This window comes from Capricornis sumatraensis, chromosome 22 (genome assembly GCF_032405125.1).
Source record: "Capricornis sumatraensis isolate serow.1 chromosome 22, serow.2, whole genome shotgun sequence".
NCBI classification, from domain to species: domain Eukaryota; kingdom Metazoa; phylum Chordata; class Mammalia; order Artiodactyla; family Bovidae; genus Capricornis; species Capricornis sumatraensis.
In genome coordinates this window covers 21,298,614-21,312,955 of record NC_091090.1, presented here as the reverse complement: position 1 = coordinate 21,312,955, position 14,342 = coordinate 21,298,614, and the positions used below count along the sequence as shown (strand labels likewise).

General features: G+C 42.0%; 1 protein-coding gene across 1 annotated transcript in view; it reads right to left on the bottom strand.

Moving 5' to 3' along the window:
• The window catches only part of BICRAL (BICRA like chromatin remodeling complex associated protein), a 31,776-nt gene extending 21,300 nt beyond the window's left edge, over positions 1-10,476 (bottom strand). The window contains exons 1-4 of the mRNA XM_068960940.1: positions 10,436-10,476; positions 9,924-9,972; positions 9,766-9,834; positions 5,270-6,949 (exon numbers count right to left, since the gene is read on the bottom strand). Coding sequence (XP_068817041.1) covers positions 5,270-6,949; positions 9,766-9,834; positions 9,924-9,972; positions 10,436-10,476 — 1,839 coding nt within the window. The remainder of the gene's footprint in view (positions 1-5,269; positions 6,950-9,765; positions 9,835-9,923; positions 9,973-10,435) is intronic.
• Between the last annotated feature and the right edge of the window lie 3,866 nt (positions 10,477-14,342).

Sequence of the window (14,342 nt, the reverse complement as noted above, 5' to 3'; positions counted from 1 at the left end):
TTTCTATCTCGCTGCAGAGGTCCACTGTACTCTCCCAACTTTTCTATCTCGCTGCAGAGGTCCACTGTACTCTCCCAACTTTTCTATCTCGCTGCAGAGGTCCACTGTACTCTCCCAACTTTTCTATCTCGCTGCAGAGGTCCACTGTACTCTCCCAACTTTTCTATCTCACTGCAGAGGTCCACTGTACTCTCCCAACTTTTCTGTGGTTCTGAAAGTTTTCATAAAAGAAAAGGTGAGGCGGGGACTTAAGTTCACTCTTTAAGAAGCTGGTTAAACTAGAGGCAACTGGGTGGCTGGCGATAGGAGGAAGGAAATTTTTCACTGTAGCACACAACTTTCTGTATCTTTTGAATTTTGAACCAAATAAGTGTATTATCGATGGCAAAAATAAATACAGTTTATATTTAAAACTCATTTAATATTAACGCTTTATAGTATCAAAACTTGCTAAATGAAATTTCCCCAAGTAAATAAACATTGAAGGCCCTTGATAATGGTATCTTTGTTCCTTACAATGTTCTGTAAGGTAATTTATACCGAAATTATAAAGTAAAAAGAGTCACTCTGCTTCTGGATTTCCTGGGAGTGTAAATGTTAGACGGCACCTCAACACTACTTTTCCAGCTTGTGCAGCCTCTGAGGTTATGTCCTCCTTATTCCAAAATACCTGATATTTTAATTGTTCTGGAAAACCTAGAGCAGAACACATGGGGTATAATGCAAGATTTAGTTCCCAATTTTCTTTGAGATTAAAAGTCACAAAAAATTACTTTGGAGCTGCTGGAATATGCTTCTTGTTACCTTTGGATAATTGAAACTTTGGGGAGTTAGAGAGAGAGATTTTTTTCCCCCCTTCATTGAAGCATTATTGAAAAAAATGAAAAAGAAAGGAAATGACCATGCTGTGGCTGATTATGTGTAATTAATTATAATAAACATGAAGTAGACCAATATATACAGATATCATGAGATCCTCAAATTATCTAATTAAGTAAAAATGGGTATGGAAACAGGTACGGTGTGTTGCAGAGTTAAGTGTATATGTGACGTGTGCTGAATATGCAAAGGATGTCTGGGGGAAGAGAAAGAGAAAGAACTCAGAGACACTGGTGGCCTCTGGTAGGGAAACCTGGAAGGGGAGGGCTTACTCTTCATTCTAAGCTATTTTGGAACTGTTTCTAATTTTTACCAATGGGAAGTTTTACTCTTTTAAAAAATGCATCAATATGTTGATAAATGCTTTCCAGGTATCACCTCCTCTACCATGGGTAAATTTTTTAAATTAGAAGAAAACAGAGTATCTGTAATTCCACCACCCAAGGAACTGCTGTTGATGGAGTAGTACATTTCCTTTTAATCAAGTTTCTGAGTGTTTGGTAAGCAAGAGGGTTTTCTATTTTCTAGTTCACCATATTGTCTTTCATCATTTTTCTAAAAGAGATAGCAAATTGCTTATTAACTATTTTACAGTTAAATGTACATTTTAAATATTTCATGTTTAAATGTGCACTTAAAATGATTTTATAAGTGAAATTCACTCAGTTGTGTCTGACTCTTTGCGACCCCATGGACTATATAGTCCATGGAATTCTCCAGTCCAGAATACAGGTGTGGGTAGCCTTTCCCTTCTCCAGGGATCTTCCCAACCCAGGGATCAAACCCAGGTCTCCTGCATTGCAGGCAGACGCTTTACCCTCTGAAACACCAGGGAAGCCCATGAATTAATGATTCTAAAACTATTTTCTATGTATTCTAGGACTGGGCAAATAAGCAAATATTATGTGGCAGGCTTCTTCACTATTAGAAAAGGGAGTGATAAATATGGAAAAGGAGACTTGAATAACGAATCTGGTGGTCCTGGATTAGAACTGAAGTATCAATATGAACTCACTGTTTTTAACATAGATATATAGATAATAGATAGCTACAGATGTGTATGTGTAAACATATGTAAGTCCCAGTTGTGACAACGTCAGTAGCAATGAATATGTAGTGCTCAGATCTTGGCTTCTAAGTACTGTTCTCCACTAGAAAGAGCAAGGCCCCTAAAATGGTGGAATTCCAGGGCAGGGGCAGGAAAGTGAAAGATGAACATGGAACACCATATTTTCCCAGAAATTAAAAGACAGTGCTCCAAGCACAGTGGAAACATGTCAGAGGGACCAGCAGCCAATTTGGAGGGGCGCTCAATGGCCATCAAATCAACTTGAGTAGAACTTCCCCGGTGGTCCAGTAGTTATGACTCTGCGCTGCCAAAGCAGGGGATGTGGGTTTAACCCCTGGTCAGGGAACTAAGATCCACATGCCATGCACCCAAAAAATTAAATAAACATATAAATCCCAACAAACCTAAGCATCAAAGTGAAATTTTTAATAAAAAGAGCATATGATCTCAAGTTTCATGTTAAAAAATAATTTAAAAAAATCAATTTGAGCATCAAAATAAATGATTGCAACAATTTTTGATTGCAACAATTTTTAACCCATTAAATAAGATAAGAATCTATGAGTCTATACTGATAGCAGTAAAAGGGAGAAACAGGAAAGCTCTTCCTTAGAGCAGAATGCTAACTATTAAGGTAGAATAAACTTGATGGAATTAGAAAGTCTCTATGTGGTGACCATCACAGTAACAGCTGACTGACTAATAACTGATTCAGTTGGGAATTTTCAATGAAAGCTTAAACTAGTTTGTTCAAGTTTGGCAAGAAACGATATCTACATGATCTCAATGTAGCTCCCCAAAGAAGCTTGTTAATGACACATCAGAGACCACATGAAGCAGACCCCACCTTAAGCAAGTGCTCAGAGTTAGCATCACCAGGAGTGGGACAAGTCCACCTCACGAGGACACACACACCACTTCTGTGCCAATCCTCTCAAAAAGGTGTTGTTGTTTAGTTGTTGAGTCTGACTCTTTGCAACCCCATATGCTATAACCCACTAGTCTCCTCTGTCCATGGGATTTTCCAGGCAAGTGTACCTGAGCGGGTTGCTGTATCCTTCTCCAGGGGATCTTCCTGAACCAGGGATCAAACCCACATCCACTGCATTGGCAGGCAGATTCTTTACTGCTAAGCCACCAGGGAAGGCCACCAAAAATGTATAACCTGAATTTCATCATGAGGAAACATTAGAGAAACTCTAATTGAGGAACACTCAATAACATAACTGATTTGTACTCTTCAAAAAGTCAAGGTCATAAAAGATGAAGAAACTGTTTCAGATTTAAAGACATGACAACAGAATTAGGCAGTGATCCTAGGTTGGATCCTGGACCATAAAAACGAAACAAAACATATTTTATTCTCTCTTGCCGTAAGGGACATTATTAGGAAAATGAACTACACAGAATAAAGTCTATAGATTTAATAGTAATATTGTAATAATGCTGACTTCTTGGTTTTGATAACAGTACTGTGGTTATGTAGTAGAATGCCCCTGACTTCAAGAAATAAACCTGTTAAGACTGAAGTATGTAGGGGTCAAGAGGCATCATGCCTGCAATTTACTCTTCAAAACTATATGTGTGTGTTTATGTATGTGTGTGTGTGAAACAGAGAGAGAGAAGAATAAAACAAACGGGGTAAAAAGTTAACATTTGGAGAATCTTGCTGAAGGGTACACGAAAATTCTTTACACTCTTCTTACAACTCTAGTTTTTCTGTAAATCTGACATTATTTCAAAACATACAGAGGGACTTCCCTGGTGGTTCAGTGGCTAATATTCCTCGCTCCCAATGCAGGGGAGCTAGATCCCACATGTCACAACTAATATCGAAGATCTGGCATGCCACAATTAAGACATGGGGCAGCCAAATAAATGTAAACAAAATTTAACAAACAAAACACACAAACAAACAGTTTTGATACCAAAAGTATACACTGAACATCCTTAATCATAAATAATCTTTGTTTCCTTAGGATTAATGGAGTTACTAAGTCAAAGGTATACAGTTTAAAAAATATTGACCTACGTGGTAGAGAGGAGGTTCTGAGTTCTTCTAAATGTGGAGGAGAAAGGCAGGGAAAATGGAGGAGTTGAGAGGGTATACCACAGAGGGCAGGTCGGGTACGGAACTGCGGCTACAGAACATTCTCAGAATGTGTGAGAGCCAGAAGCCATAGGAGTTCAAGGACTGGCAGACGGGCTGAGAGACCACCACTGACAAGTGTTTGAAAGGCTTCTCAGGAACACCATCTTCACATGGTGTAACTGACTGCCTGGTCATTCACCTGCACAGCAGCCTGGTAAGAACAGGCTCAGGTACTTGGTCCATCCAGTGCCCTGGATCCTTCCCTCTTGTATGCATCCCTCTGTGCAGGCCAGTTACCCACTGCTGAGTCTCAGTAGGTCCCTGAGCCTTTCCAGTTGGCACCCAAGAAACAGCCACGACTTCTCTACCTAGTCCATAGTCATAGGACCTAGTGGCTTCTATATGATGCAAGTGAGAGTGAAGCCAAAGTGTCAGTCACTCACTCGTGTCTGACTCTTTGCGACCCCATGGACTGTGACCTGACAGGTTCCTCTGCCCATAGAATTCTCCAGGCAAGAATACCGGAGTGGGTTGCCATTCCCTTCTCCAGCAGATCTTCCCAACCGAGGGATTGACCCTGGGTCTCCCACACTGCAGGAAGATTCTTTACTGTCTGATCCACCAGGGAAATCCCTTGATGTAAGTAAATAATCTGAAATAATCTTTCCTTTTAAATGCCTATAACACATTCCATCATGTATATGTATTAATATTGGCTCTTTGATCCCCTGGAGGAGGAAAATGACAACCCACTCCAGTATTCTGGCCTGAAAAATCCCATGGACAGAGGAGGCTGGCCGGCTAACAGTCCAGGTTGCAAAGAGTTGGACACGATGAGCTAAGCACACACTGAGTATTTGTCATTTGCCAGGGACCATGCTAAGCGCTTTATACAGATTATCTCATTTAACTTTCTCAATAACTATGTGGGATGGTAGTATTATTAATATAAAGTTTATTATACAGATGGAAAAACTTAAGTCTAGAGAGGTTAGTTAAGGTGAGACTTGCTCCCATGGAGTCAAATCCATGAAGTCTCCACCCTAAACCACAAGGCTATGTGGGATAGAACATTTTAACTAAGAAGAAAAAAGGCAATCAATTATAAGTTGAACATCTTAAGATAATAAATTGGGACCCTAAGATGAAAATTATATTCTTTACAAATACATATTCCATTCTTCCCTTCTGCAATCACCCAAGCATTTGTTTGATGAAGGGGACATTACCTGACAGAAGAGCTGCTGCTGGCTTCCTACTCCAGGTGTGTTACTGAAGGCGCTGGTAGACTTGGAGGAAGGAACTGGAAGACGATGGGACACACTGACCGGTCCTGGAGTCCTGTTTGGCTGGGTCAGCTGATCTCCTGTAAAGTTTGATCCTGATGCACCAGACTGAACCGCAGACCCAAGACTAGGATGGGCAGTGCTGGACGAACTGACGACAGGGAACCGACTAGGTCCTGCCATGCTTGTCACCGAGGGCATGGTGGTGAAGCCAGGTCTTCCTTGGGAGACGCTGCTCTGCCCAGGGGACAGGTGCAAGACGGTGGGTGATGCCTGCTGCAAAGGCACTTGTCCACCGACGATCTGAGGAGAGGCGTGGTTGACAATCACTGGGCTTCCGGAGGCAGCGAATGTCTGCCCAGACACTAACTGGACGGCGGCATTCTGGTTGTTCAGCATCTGTCCAGAATATGGTTGGTTGGTCCTGAGCATGTTGGAAGAGTTTCTGTTCAACATGACATGCTCTGAGGCCACCTGGCCAGAAATGAGCTGAGAGGGCTGAGTCTGAAGAAGCTGCCCATTGATGGTCTGGACGTGGTGTACCGAGTTGGAATTGACAGAAAGGCTTGTAGGTATGAGGAACTGACTCTGGGGTGTGTGAGGCTGGCCCATAGGAGAATGAATAACGATACTGCCCCCGGCACTGCTCACGGCCTGCGAGGTGACGGGCTTCCTTGTGTTCTGTTGGTTTACGATGTTCACGGACATGTGCGGACCAACCACTGAGCCCTGGGGTGAGCTTGCAGAGGCGAACGAGATCCCTTGCTGAACATGGTGCTGTTGTATTCCCAAGTTGTTCACATTGTATGTGTTTTGCTGACCCATCTGGATAGGCTTTGGCTGGATATTAACTGGGACTTTATTTGAATTTGGTGCAAGACCCCTTTGTATGATGATATTATGCACAGGTAAAGATGTCTGGAAATTTGTGCTGTTAAACGGAACAGTAACAGGCTGTGCTACTGGGCTGGAACTGGAGTTCCCAAACAAGGAGTTGCCATTAGGAGTCTGTCTGTGAACAAGAAGCCCTCCACTCACATTTGAGGGGGCTTGCTGCCCACCACCCTTTAGTATAATTTGTGATCCATCTAGGTTATTAATAGTCATCATGGAAGGTTGATTACCAAATGACCCAATTAACTGTATTTGTCCAGAACCACTAATCTGGCTGCTATTAGACAAATGCTGGCTGGGCACACTGATCCCCACGTGGTGCATGAAGCCATGATGCACGCCCACCGTATTGCTTGCCAACGACGTGCCAACAGGCACAGGAGTCACCCCTATAGGCTGCAGCGTCTGACCTGAGTAATTAGGAACATTAGAAGCCTGAGTAAAGGATGCTGATGAAGAGGGATGAAGCTGAGCTTGTGCAAACTGTTGGCTTGAACCTATACTGGCGTCCAGATATGCCTCTTCTGCCAATGTCTGTTCAGTGATATTGGCCTCCTGCAAGGATTTCTGAAGAATGTCGAAAGGTTGGTCCTCACTGAGATCGGGAAGAGGAGAAGACTCAAGTTCATCTTCGAGAAACTGAAGGCTACTTGAAAGTGGCAGTCCATCACTGGGCCCTTCTCCAAGCTGGCTGCTTACAGCTTTGAGCGCTGACTTAGGATCAGCATTCTAAAAAAATAAGCGGGAGGTTACACGGCGTATCTCACCTCTGAAAGAGATTCTTAGAACAAAAAACGAATCTCACTTTTGAATATGAATAAAGCATAACAGTCTGCTTTTTAGATTCAACTCTCCAAACTGCTCATCTTATTCTGACACTTGATTTCCTTAGTAATGATGTTTAAGTTTTTTTTTTTTTTGGCTAAGTATAAGCATTCATTGCTCTGGTAAATTATTTTATTTTTTTTATTTATTTATTTTGGTAAATTATTTTATAGGGAACAGATCAATAATGCAAACATACTCATGGCTACCTGGGTAGCTTTATTCTTTGAGATAGTGGCACAGACATTATTTTTCAGGATTGTTCCCAAGTCCAAAGCTTGAATGGGACTCAGCCTAGGGTATGTGTATATCCAGGAGACAGCAGTGTCTAGTTCTTTGTACCACAGGAGGAGACGTGAATTTTGCGAGTTCTGAGTGTGGTTCTACTAGATGTCCAGACGGTATCCCAGATTCAGCCTTGACTTTCAAGGTTTCTCAGAACTCCCCTAGTTCTAACCTGTCCCAATCCAGGCAAGATCAGTCTGGATGAAAAGAAGCTTCCCATGTGAAATGAGTGAATGGGCATTTGGTTTCTTAGAAGTAATCAGCTCATTATGATGCTGTAAAAACTGTATCAGTGTCCTATTCAAGAGTAAAAGCTGGTCACCATTTGTCAAGTGCTCACTTGTGTGTTAGTGTCTGTCCGTAATGAGTCCTTAAGGTTTGGGCATTCCAATCAGAGACAACAAGACAGGCATATGCGGAGAACTGAACACAGTTACTGATAAGTCAGAGACACTCCACTGGGCCAGAAGTTTATCATGGGATACAACAGGATTACAAAAGAAAAAAAATGAAATCAATAGTTATTTAACACAAGGTGAAGGCAATGTGAATATACTTTACACTACCAAACTGTATACTTAAAAATGGTTAGGATGGTAAACTTGTTATATATATAGTATAACATAATTAAAAATTTTTAAAGGTGAAGAAAAACATTTAAAAATAGATCAAGCAAGAATGAACAGTCCAGGGATTCCTTGGTGGTCCAGCAGTTAGGACTTGGTATTTTCACTGCCAGGACCTGGGTTCAATCCCTGGCTGGGGAACTAAGATCCTGCAAGCCGCACAGTGTGACTGAAAAAAAAAAAAGAAGAATGAACAGTCCGGTTTTCAAAACCCTAGAAATTCTCAGCCATAGGCTAGTAAGGTATGGTGTTCTGGGGGCTAGAAGACGGGAAGAACAAGGTAGAAAAGCAAGACTAGTTCACCTGACACCCAATTAGAACTTGAAGTCACTTGAAAGGAAGTGGGGGAAAGCCACCGAAACCAAGGAGGTGTGTTTGCTTGTTTCTGCAGAGAAAGGTCAAGGCAACAGTGGATTATCTCCTGAGTGGTGATACACAGTAATGTTTTCACAGTGCACAAACTAACAGACCATGGGTTTAAAACTTCATAGTTTGCAAAGCGTTTAAAATATTTCGACTGCCATGACATAATACAAGTCCCCCCAAATACACCCTGCATGAAGCAGCCTGAAGAGTTAGAATCATACTCAGATGGAAGGGGGAGAGCTGGTGAGTAAACATCAGTAGTGTCGGGAAACAGGCTAAATACCTTCTTTATGGGCTATAGGCATGCATGCAGTTATTGCCCATGCAGAATGAATTTCAGAATTGCTACTGATTCACAAGCCTTACAGGAGATAGTGTTGTGACTTTAAACCCACCCCTAGCATGTGGAGGATCTGACATACTTTGTACACAACTCAAATACTTTAAAGAATTGTACGTTCCTAAGAACTTTCCAAATGCTACTCCAATGGTACTCCATATTATGGATGAAGAAAATAAAGACCCTGATGATGACAATAAGTTGACATTAACTGAACAGTGTGCCCATGGACTAGTTCCATTCATCTTAACCAGCCCGTGAGGTAGAGCTAGCATTCTCCTGGATTTACAAATAAAGAACCCGAGCCTCATAGAGATTTAGTACTACAAGCAAGGTTACAGAGCTAGAAAGGGGCAGAGCAAGGATTCAAACTTGGGCAGTGGGACTCTGGGCTATCATCCATGGAGAACAAAGCAGTTAAGAGATTAAAGTAACATGGGCTTAAACACAGCCATCTGGATACAGTTTCCAGGCAGGACTCCCCTGTCCCCCAGGTCAGATTTCTTATCTGGATGCTCCTAGAATTTAAGGACCTGCACCCTGGAACCTGGTGGCCTGGGTTCAATTCCAAGCTCTGCAACTCCTGGCTGTGTAATACTCGGTAAGTACCAATCTTCAGTTCCCTCATCTTCAAATATGGATACTAACAGAACCTACTATAGTTCACGGAATTATTGTAAGGGTTAGTGTGGTTGATATTTGTTAAGCTCTTAGTGCCAAGAACATACTGAGTGCTTAACAGGTGTCAGTTACTATGACCTTTTCCTCGCTTAAGATGAAAAGGATGAGAACATAACCATAATTCAGAAGGATTTTTTCTTAAAGCTTATGTAACAGTGTTCAAAAGCCTCTAAGTTTTTCAGATTATGTGTCTGTGGCATTTTAGAAAGAAAACTGAAAGCTTAGGAAAATAGTAAAGTAAAAATCTTAATAGGCTAAGTTAAAAGTAGAAACTGTCAACATAATTCAATAGATTTTCCTCTTGTGGCAACTGCAAAAGACGAAATGAGGATTCCCATCATGATCCAAAAGCAATTATAGCTTCCAGTCACCAGGCATCAATGAGACAGAAACACCTGATCACTGCAGTTTCCGATACTCACACTAGAGTTGGCGAAAATCGAATTTGAATTGGCTGCAGAATATCCTGCGTTAGTCAAGTCCTCATTGCTCTGCAAAGGTACAAATTCAAAAAAATGATCACTCAGACTGTAAAAGCAGCAGCAAAACGTACGACTGTGACAGCCTGCGTATTACTCACCGATTTATTACTAGGTCCATGTAGAAAATAGTTCAACGCCTGTGGGTCTCTAGAAAACAACAACCAGAGACAACAGCAAATGAATGCATTACTTATGTGTAGGGTCATTTTTACTAGGGTAAAAAGAAAATAACATATTAGCTCAAGTAAAATCCTCTCCTTGCTTTAAAACTATTAGTAGTTTTTATCTGTTTTGTTTTGCTGTCATTCCATTTCCTACTAGCACTCATTTCGGCCTCCTAGGATTTCTTAGAAAATAAATGTAACAAAGGATTACCTAATGATGACTCCTATGTTAATCCATGTCACTCTGTCTTCCTACTATACCTATATATGCCTATAGGTAGGCATATTATACTTACCTACTCTACCTATATATATCTACTATACCTATGATGATTATTTAATTTTTATTTAAAAAATCCACTTGGTTTCAATGCGCTTATTAGGGTGTGTCAGTACAGCAGACCTCACACACTCAATTCACCCCAATCCCGGAATGAGCGTCTTACCCAATAAGATCAAGGAGACACGAGTCGTCATCATCATCCATGACAACTATAAAGAAAAGGAATAAGAAAGCACTGTTTCAGCAGAGCAGATTAAAGCCACCAGCATCAACGCAACACAAAAATATACCTTATACTTTCCTAGATAAATAACTGTAATTCATGTGCATTTCCCGCTAATTGCTTATTATGAATGTGATTTTTAAAATTTTTGTGGTCATTCAAGAGATCAAATATTCAATTTAAATTGTTTTTATTGAACACAAATCCTGAACTTACAAGTCAAAAAGGAATCCGGACAAATCTAAGGGGGTTGGCAGCAAACTTTCACATGCAATTCCCCACAAGGGGAGTAAACCAGGAACAGTAACTTCCTCAAAAAGTACAGTGAACAAGAGGAGCACTCAGAGTTTTGTTTTTAAGAAAACCCCGTGCATACAGAGGTCTTTGAATTTTGTGACTAGATGTTTCCAAACCTGGTGAGCAATCTGGATTTCTAGCCATATTTTAGCTATCCTTAGGAAAACAGAAAAGTTAATTCTCCCTACTTTTTGAGACAGAAGAGGCACCGTTGCCCCAGGCAGTACTGTGAAAGGCTTTGCACTGAAGGTCCCAAGTTCCTCCCTCCGCAGCAGCAATGCCAACTGTTCAGTTGTAAACAGTGTACATCCTAACACTACAATCTTTAAAGTAGAAACTCTCAACTCCCAGTTCACCGCAGCTCTAAGCCCAAAGCTCCCTCTCTCCCCAGCCATCGACAGCATCCAGCTCAGCCAGCACAATTGCTGTGTTCTGGCTGAAACAGTAACAACTGTACAAATTCCAAGAGTGGTTCTCCCCCTTTCTTTCTCCTCCCTCCCCCGAGATCCGGGAAACTTACACTAGTGATCCGACACCTGGCAACATTGCTTCGCACCCATTTCGAGCCATGCGTGGAATAATTTACATCATGGAATGCCAAGGCCAAGAGTTCTGGAGCCGTTGGAAAGGGCAGTTGTGAACGGCAGTTGGACGGAGGAATGAAATCCTGAAGAGATGCCCAGAAGAAGGACACGCCCGAAGAAGGCAGAGTTTCTACTAAGGTTTTTTTTTCTTGGTTAAAACTGCCATCTCCTCTCCACTTCCCCCCAACTTCCCATCCTATCGGTCACAAGGCCAAACAAATATAAAAATTACTCCTGCCACATGAAGGGAAACTTGCTTTCCTCAGGAAGGGTCTGGAAGGGGTAAGTATCCCCCCATGTGGGACCTCCCCATTGGTGGGTGACAGGGTTCAGCTGCTGTGGATTATCCCTCTGGATCATCGGTGGGGAGGAGAGCTGATGGGAGACAGGAGGAGGTCAGTGTGGACAGCTTATCCAATGCTAACAGCCATGGCCACAACTGTGGGAGGAGCTCGGGCCAAGTGAAATCTGTGTCTAGGGCTCAGACGTTGAGTTACCCAGGGGCATTCTAGGATGACTTTACTAACATGGCTTTTGAGGGGTGAAAAGGGACAGGAAGGAGAAATTGGAAAACTATCATCAAGTAGATATGGTAGAAATTTGTGTGAAGGTCTGCCCTTAAATCCTGACATTTAGCTTGCAGAACCACATTAGCTGTTGCTCATTACTGTTTCCTGGGCTGGTCTCCCAGACATCCCAATCACAGGGACTACATTAGCTAATCATGATGTATAATTAAGCCTATAAAATGCATATTATTTCTTTACTTAAATATGACTATTTAATTGGAGCTCCACTGTACCCTCTGTAAATTCATTTTTTAAGTGTCTGTTTTCAGAACAAACTAAATGTATGTGAAAAACAGCTTGCATCAGGGCAGAACCTGTTCACGTCTCTCCCTGGTTCCCTTTACACCCGTATCAGCTCCTCCAGCGCGTGAGATGCCCCAGGGTTAACGCACACACACCAAGACAGGAAGGCAGCACCAGTCGCTCCTCCCAAGTGTCACTGCCACCAAGACTTTCAAGCACAGAAGAGCATCTGCTACCCCATAGTTCAGTGACAAGCTACTCCCTGAGTAGACTCAATACAAGAACAATTGTACAAGAGGGATGAAATTACAAGCCACTGCACATCCTCCCCTACCAAACCAAGTGGGCTGCCCAGACACTTGACAGAACACTCGTTGGGGACATCCACCCTACTCAGGGCATCAGTCCTGCCAGACAGACCTTCTCCTCCAGCGCCCCTTGGGTAGAATTCCACAAGCCTTTATAGTCAGGGGTACTCTGAGAATTCTTCTTTTTAAAGGGCCACACTCTTTTCGACTAAACAGTTTCAGATTAGAAGAGATGACTCTTACCTCGACACACCCAGCTCTACATGGTGCCCAAATACAGTCACATGCAGCCCAAGCCAGTATTTCTTTCCCCAGGAGGACAGATGGCCCCATCAGAGTACATCTACCAGAGTGAATGTGTAGAAATTGACTAGGATTCGAAAGCGGAAAGTCAACCTGAGGATAGAAACTAATAACTCCAAAGTGAAGAGCTGAGTTTTTCATGGAAAGATTCTCCCATTACTTCTGGGCTCTCGTTGAAGCCCTCATTAAAGTAATGACTCTGGATTCACAAGATGGGCCTCTGGCCGCCCCTCTTCCAAGAGGAAGTCCCTAGATCAGAGGTTACAAACTACTTCTTGGTTTCACACACTAGAGCAAGACACATCCCCTGGGTGATAGCAGTTTGCAGCAGTAGGATCTGGCAGGGAGAGAAGGGGACTGCAGTTCCTATAGGTGCCCCAAGAGATCAGAAGGCACTGCCCAGACACACCTGACTACCACTTTTTTTAAAAAAAATTGATTTATTTTTACTTCTTGGCCACATGTGGGATCTTGGTTCCCTGATCCAAGATTGAATCAGCGCCCCATGCATTAGAAGTGCAACGTTTTAAGCATGGGTCACCAGGGAAATCCCTGACTACCACTCCTAGAAAGTGAAAGCTAATATTTAAAATTGCTCATACTGTTCTTAATCAAGAAGACAATGTAAAACTGACATTTCAAGTCAGCGGGAGAAAACATTAGCCCTCTAGAGAAGAGAAGGTGGATCCATACCTCCTATCTTACACAAAAATAAATTCCAGATGGATCTAAGAGTTAAACGTGCGGAGGGCGGGGAAGGGAGGAGAAGAGACTTACAGTTTAAGAAAAACATATGGGAGAATTTTGTTTTTATAATCTTGGAGTAGGGAAAGGATAAGTATGTCACAAGACGCAGAAGTCTGCCAAATTTGATGACAAAAATTTTTTTAATTATGCATGATAAAAGAAAAAAAAATGAACAAAGATTTAAAAACAAATGAAAAAAGTGGGGAAAACACGTTCGGTTCATATCACAAGCAGCTTTTCTCCCTAATATATAAAGAGCTCATATTTTTAAAAAGGTCAGCTACCCTGCAGAAAACCAAAGGGTATGAAAAATCAGTCCATAAAAAAGGAAAGACAAGTAGCCCCTAAATGTGTAAAAGTAATCACCCTCACTTAGAATAAGAGAAATGCAAATGAAAATTACAATGAGATAAGATTATCTGTCAGATTGGCAAAGACAAAGTTTGATTAAGGACTATGCTAGTCAGGAAATGGGAAGCAGAGACTTTCACACTTTGGTAGTGACAGCGTTACTCTTGCCTGGAGAACCCCAGGGATGGGGGAGCCTGGTGGGCTGCTGTCTGTGGGGTCGCACAGAGTCAGACATAACTGAAGCGACTTAGCAGCAGCAGCAGTGAGAGCATAAACTCTGGAGAGGGCAACTACTTTAAAAATTTTAAATGCATGAATCATGTCACCTAGCAAACATTTCCAGGTGCTTGTCCTACAGATATTCTTGCACAAGTGTGAAATGCTGTGTGTATAAGACTATCCAATACAGGGGACTTCCCTAGCGGTCAGGGGGCTAAGTCTCCAC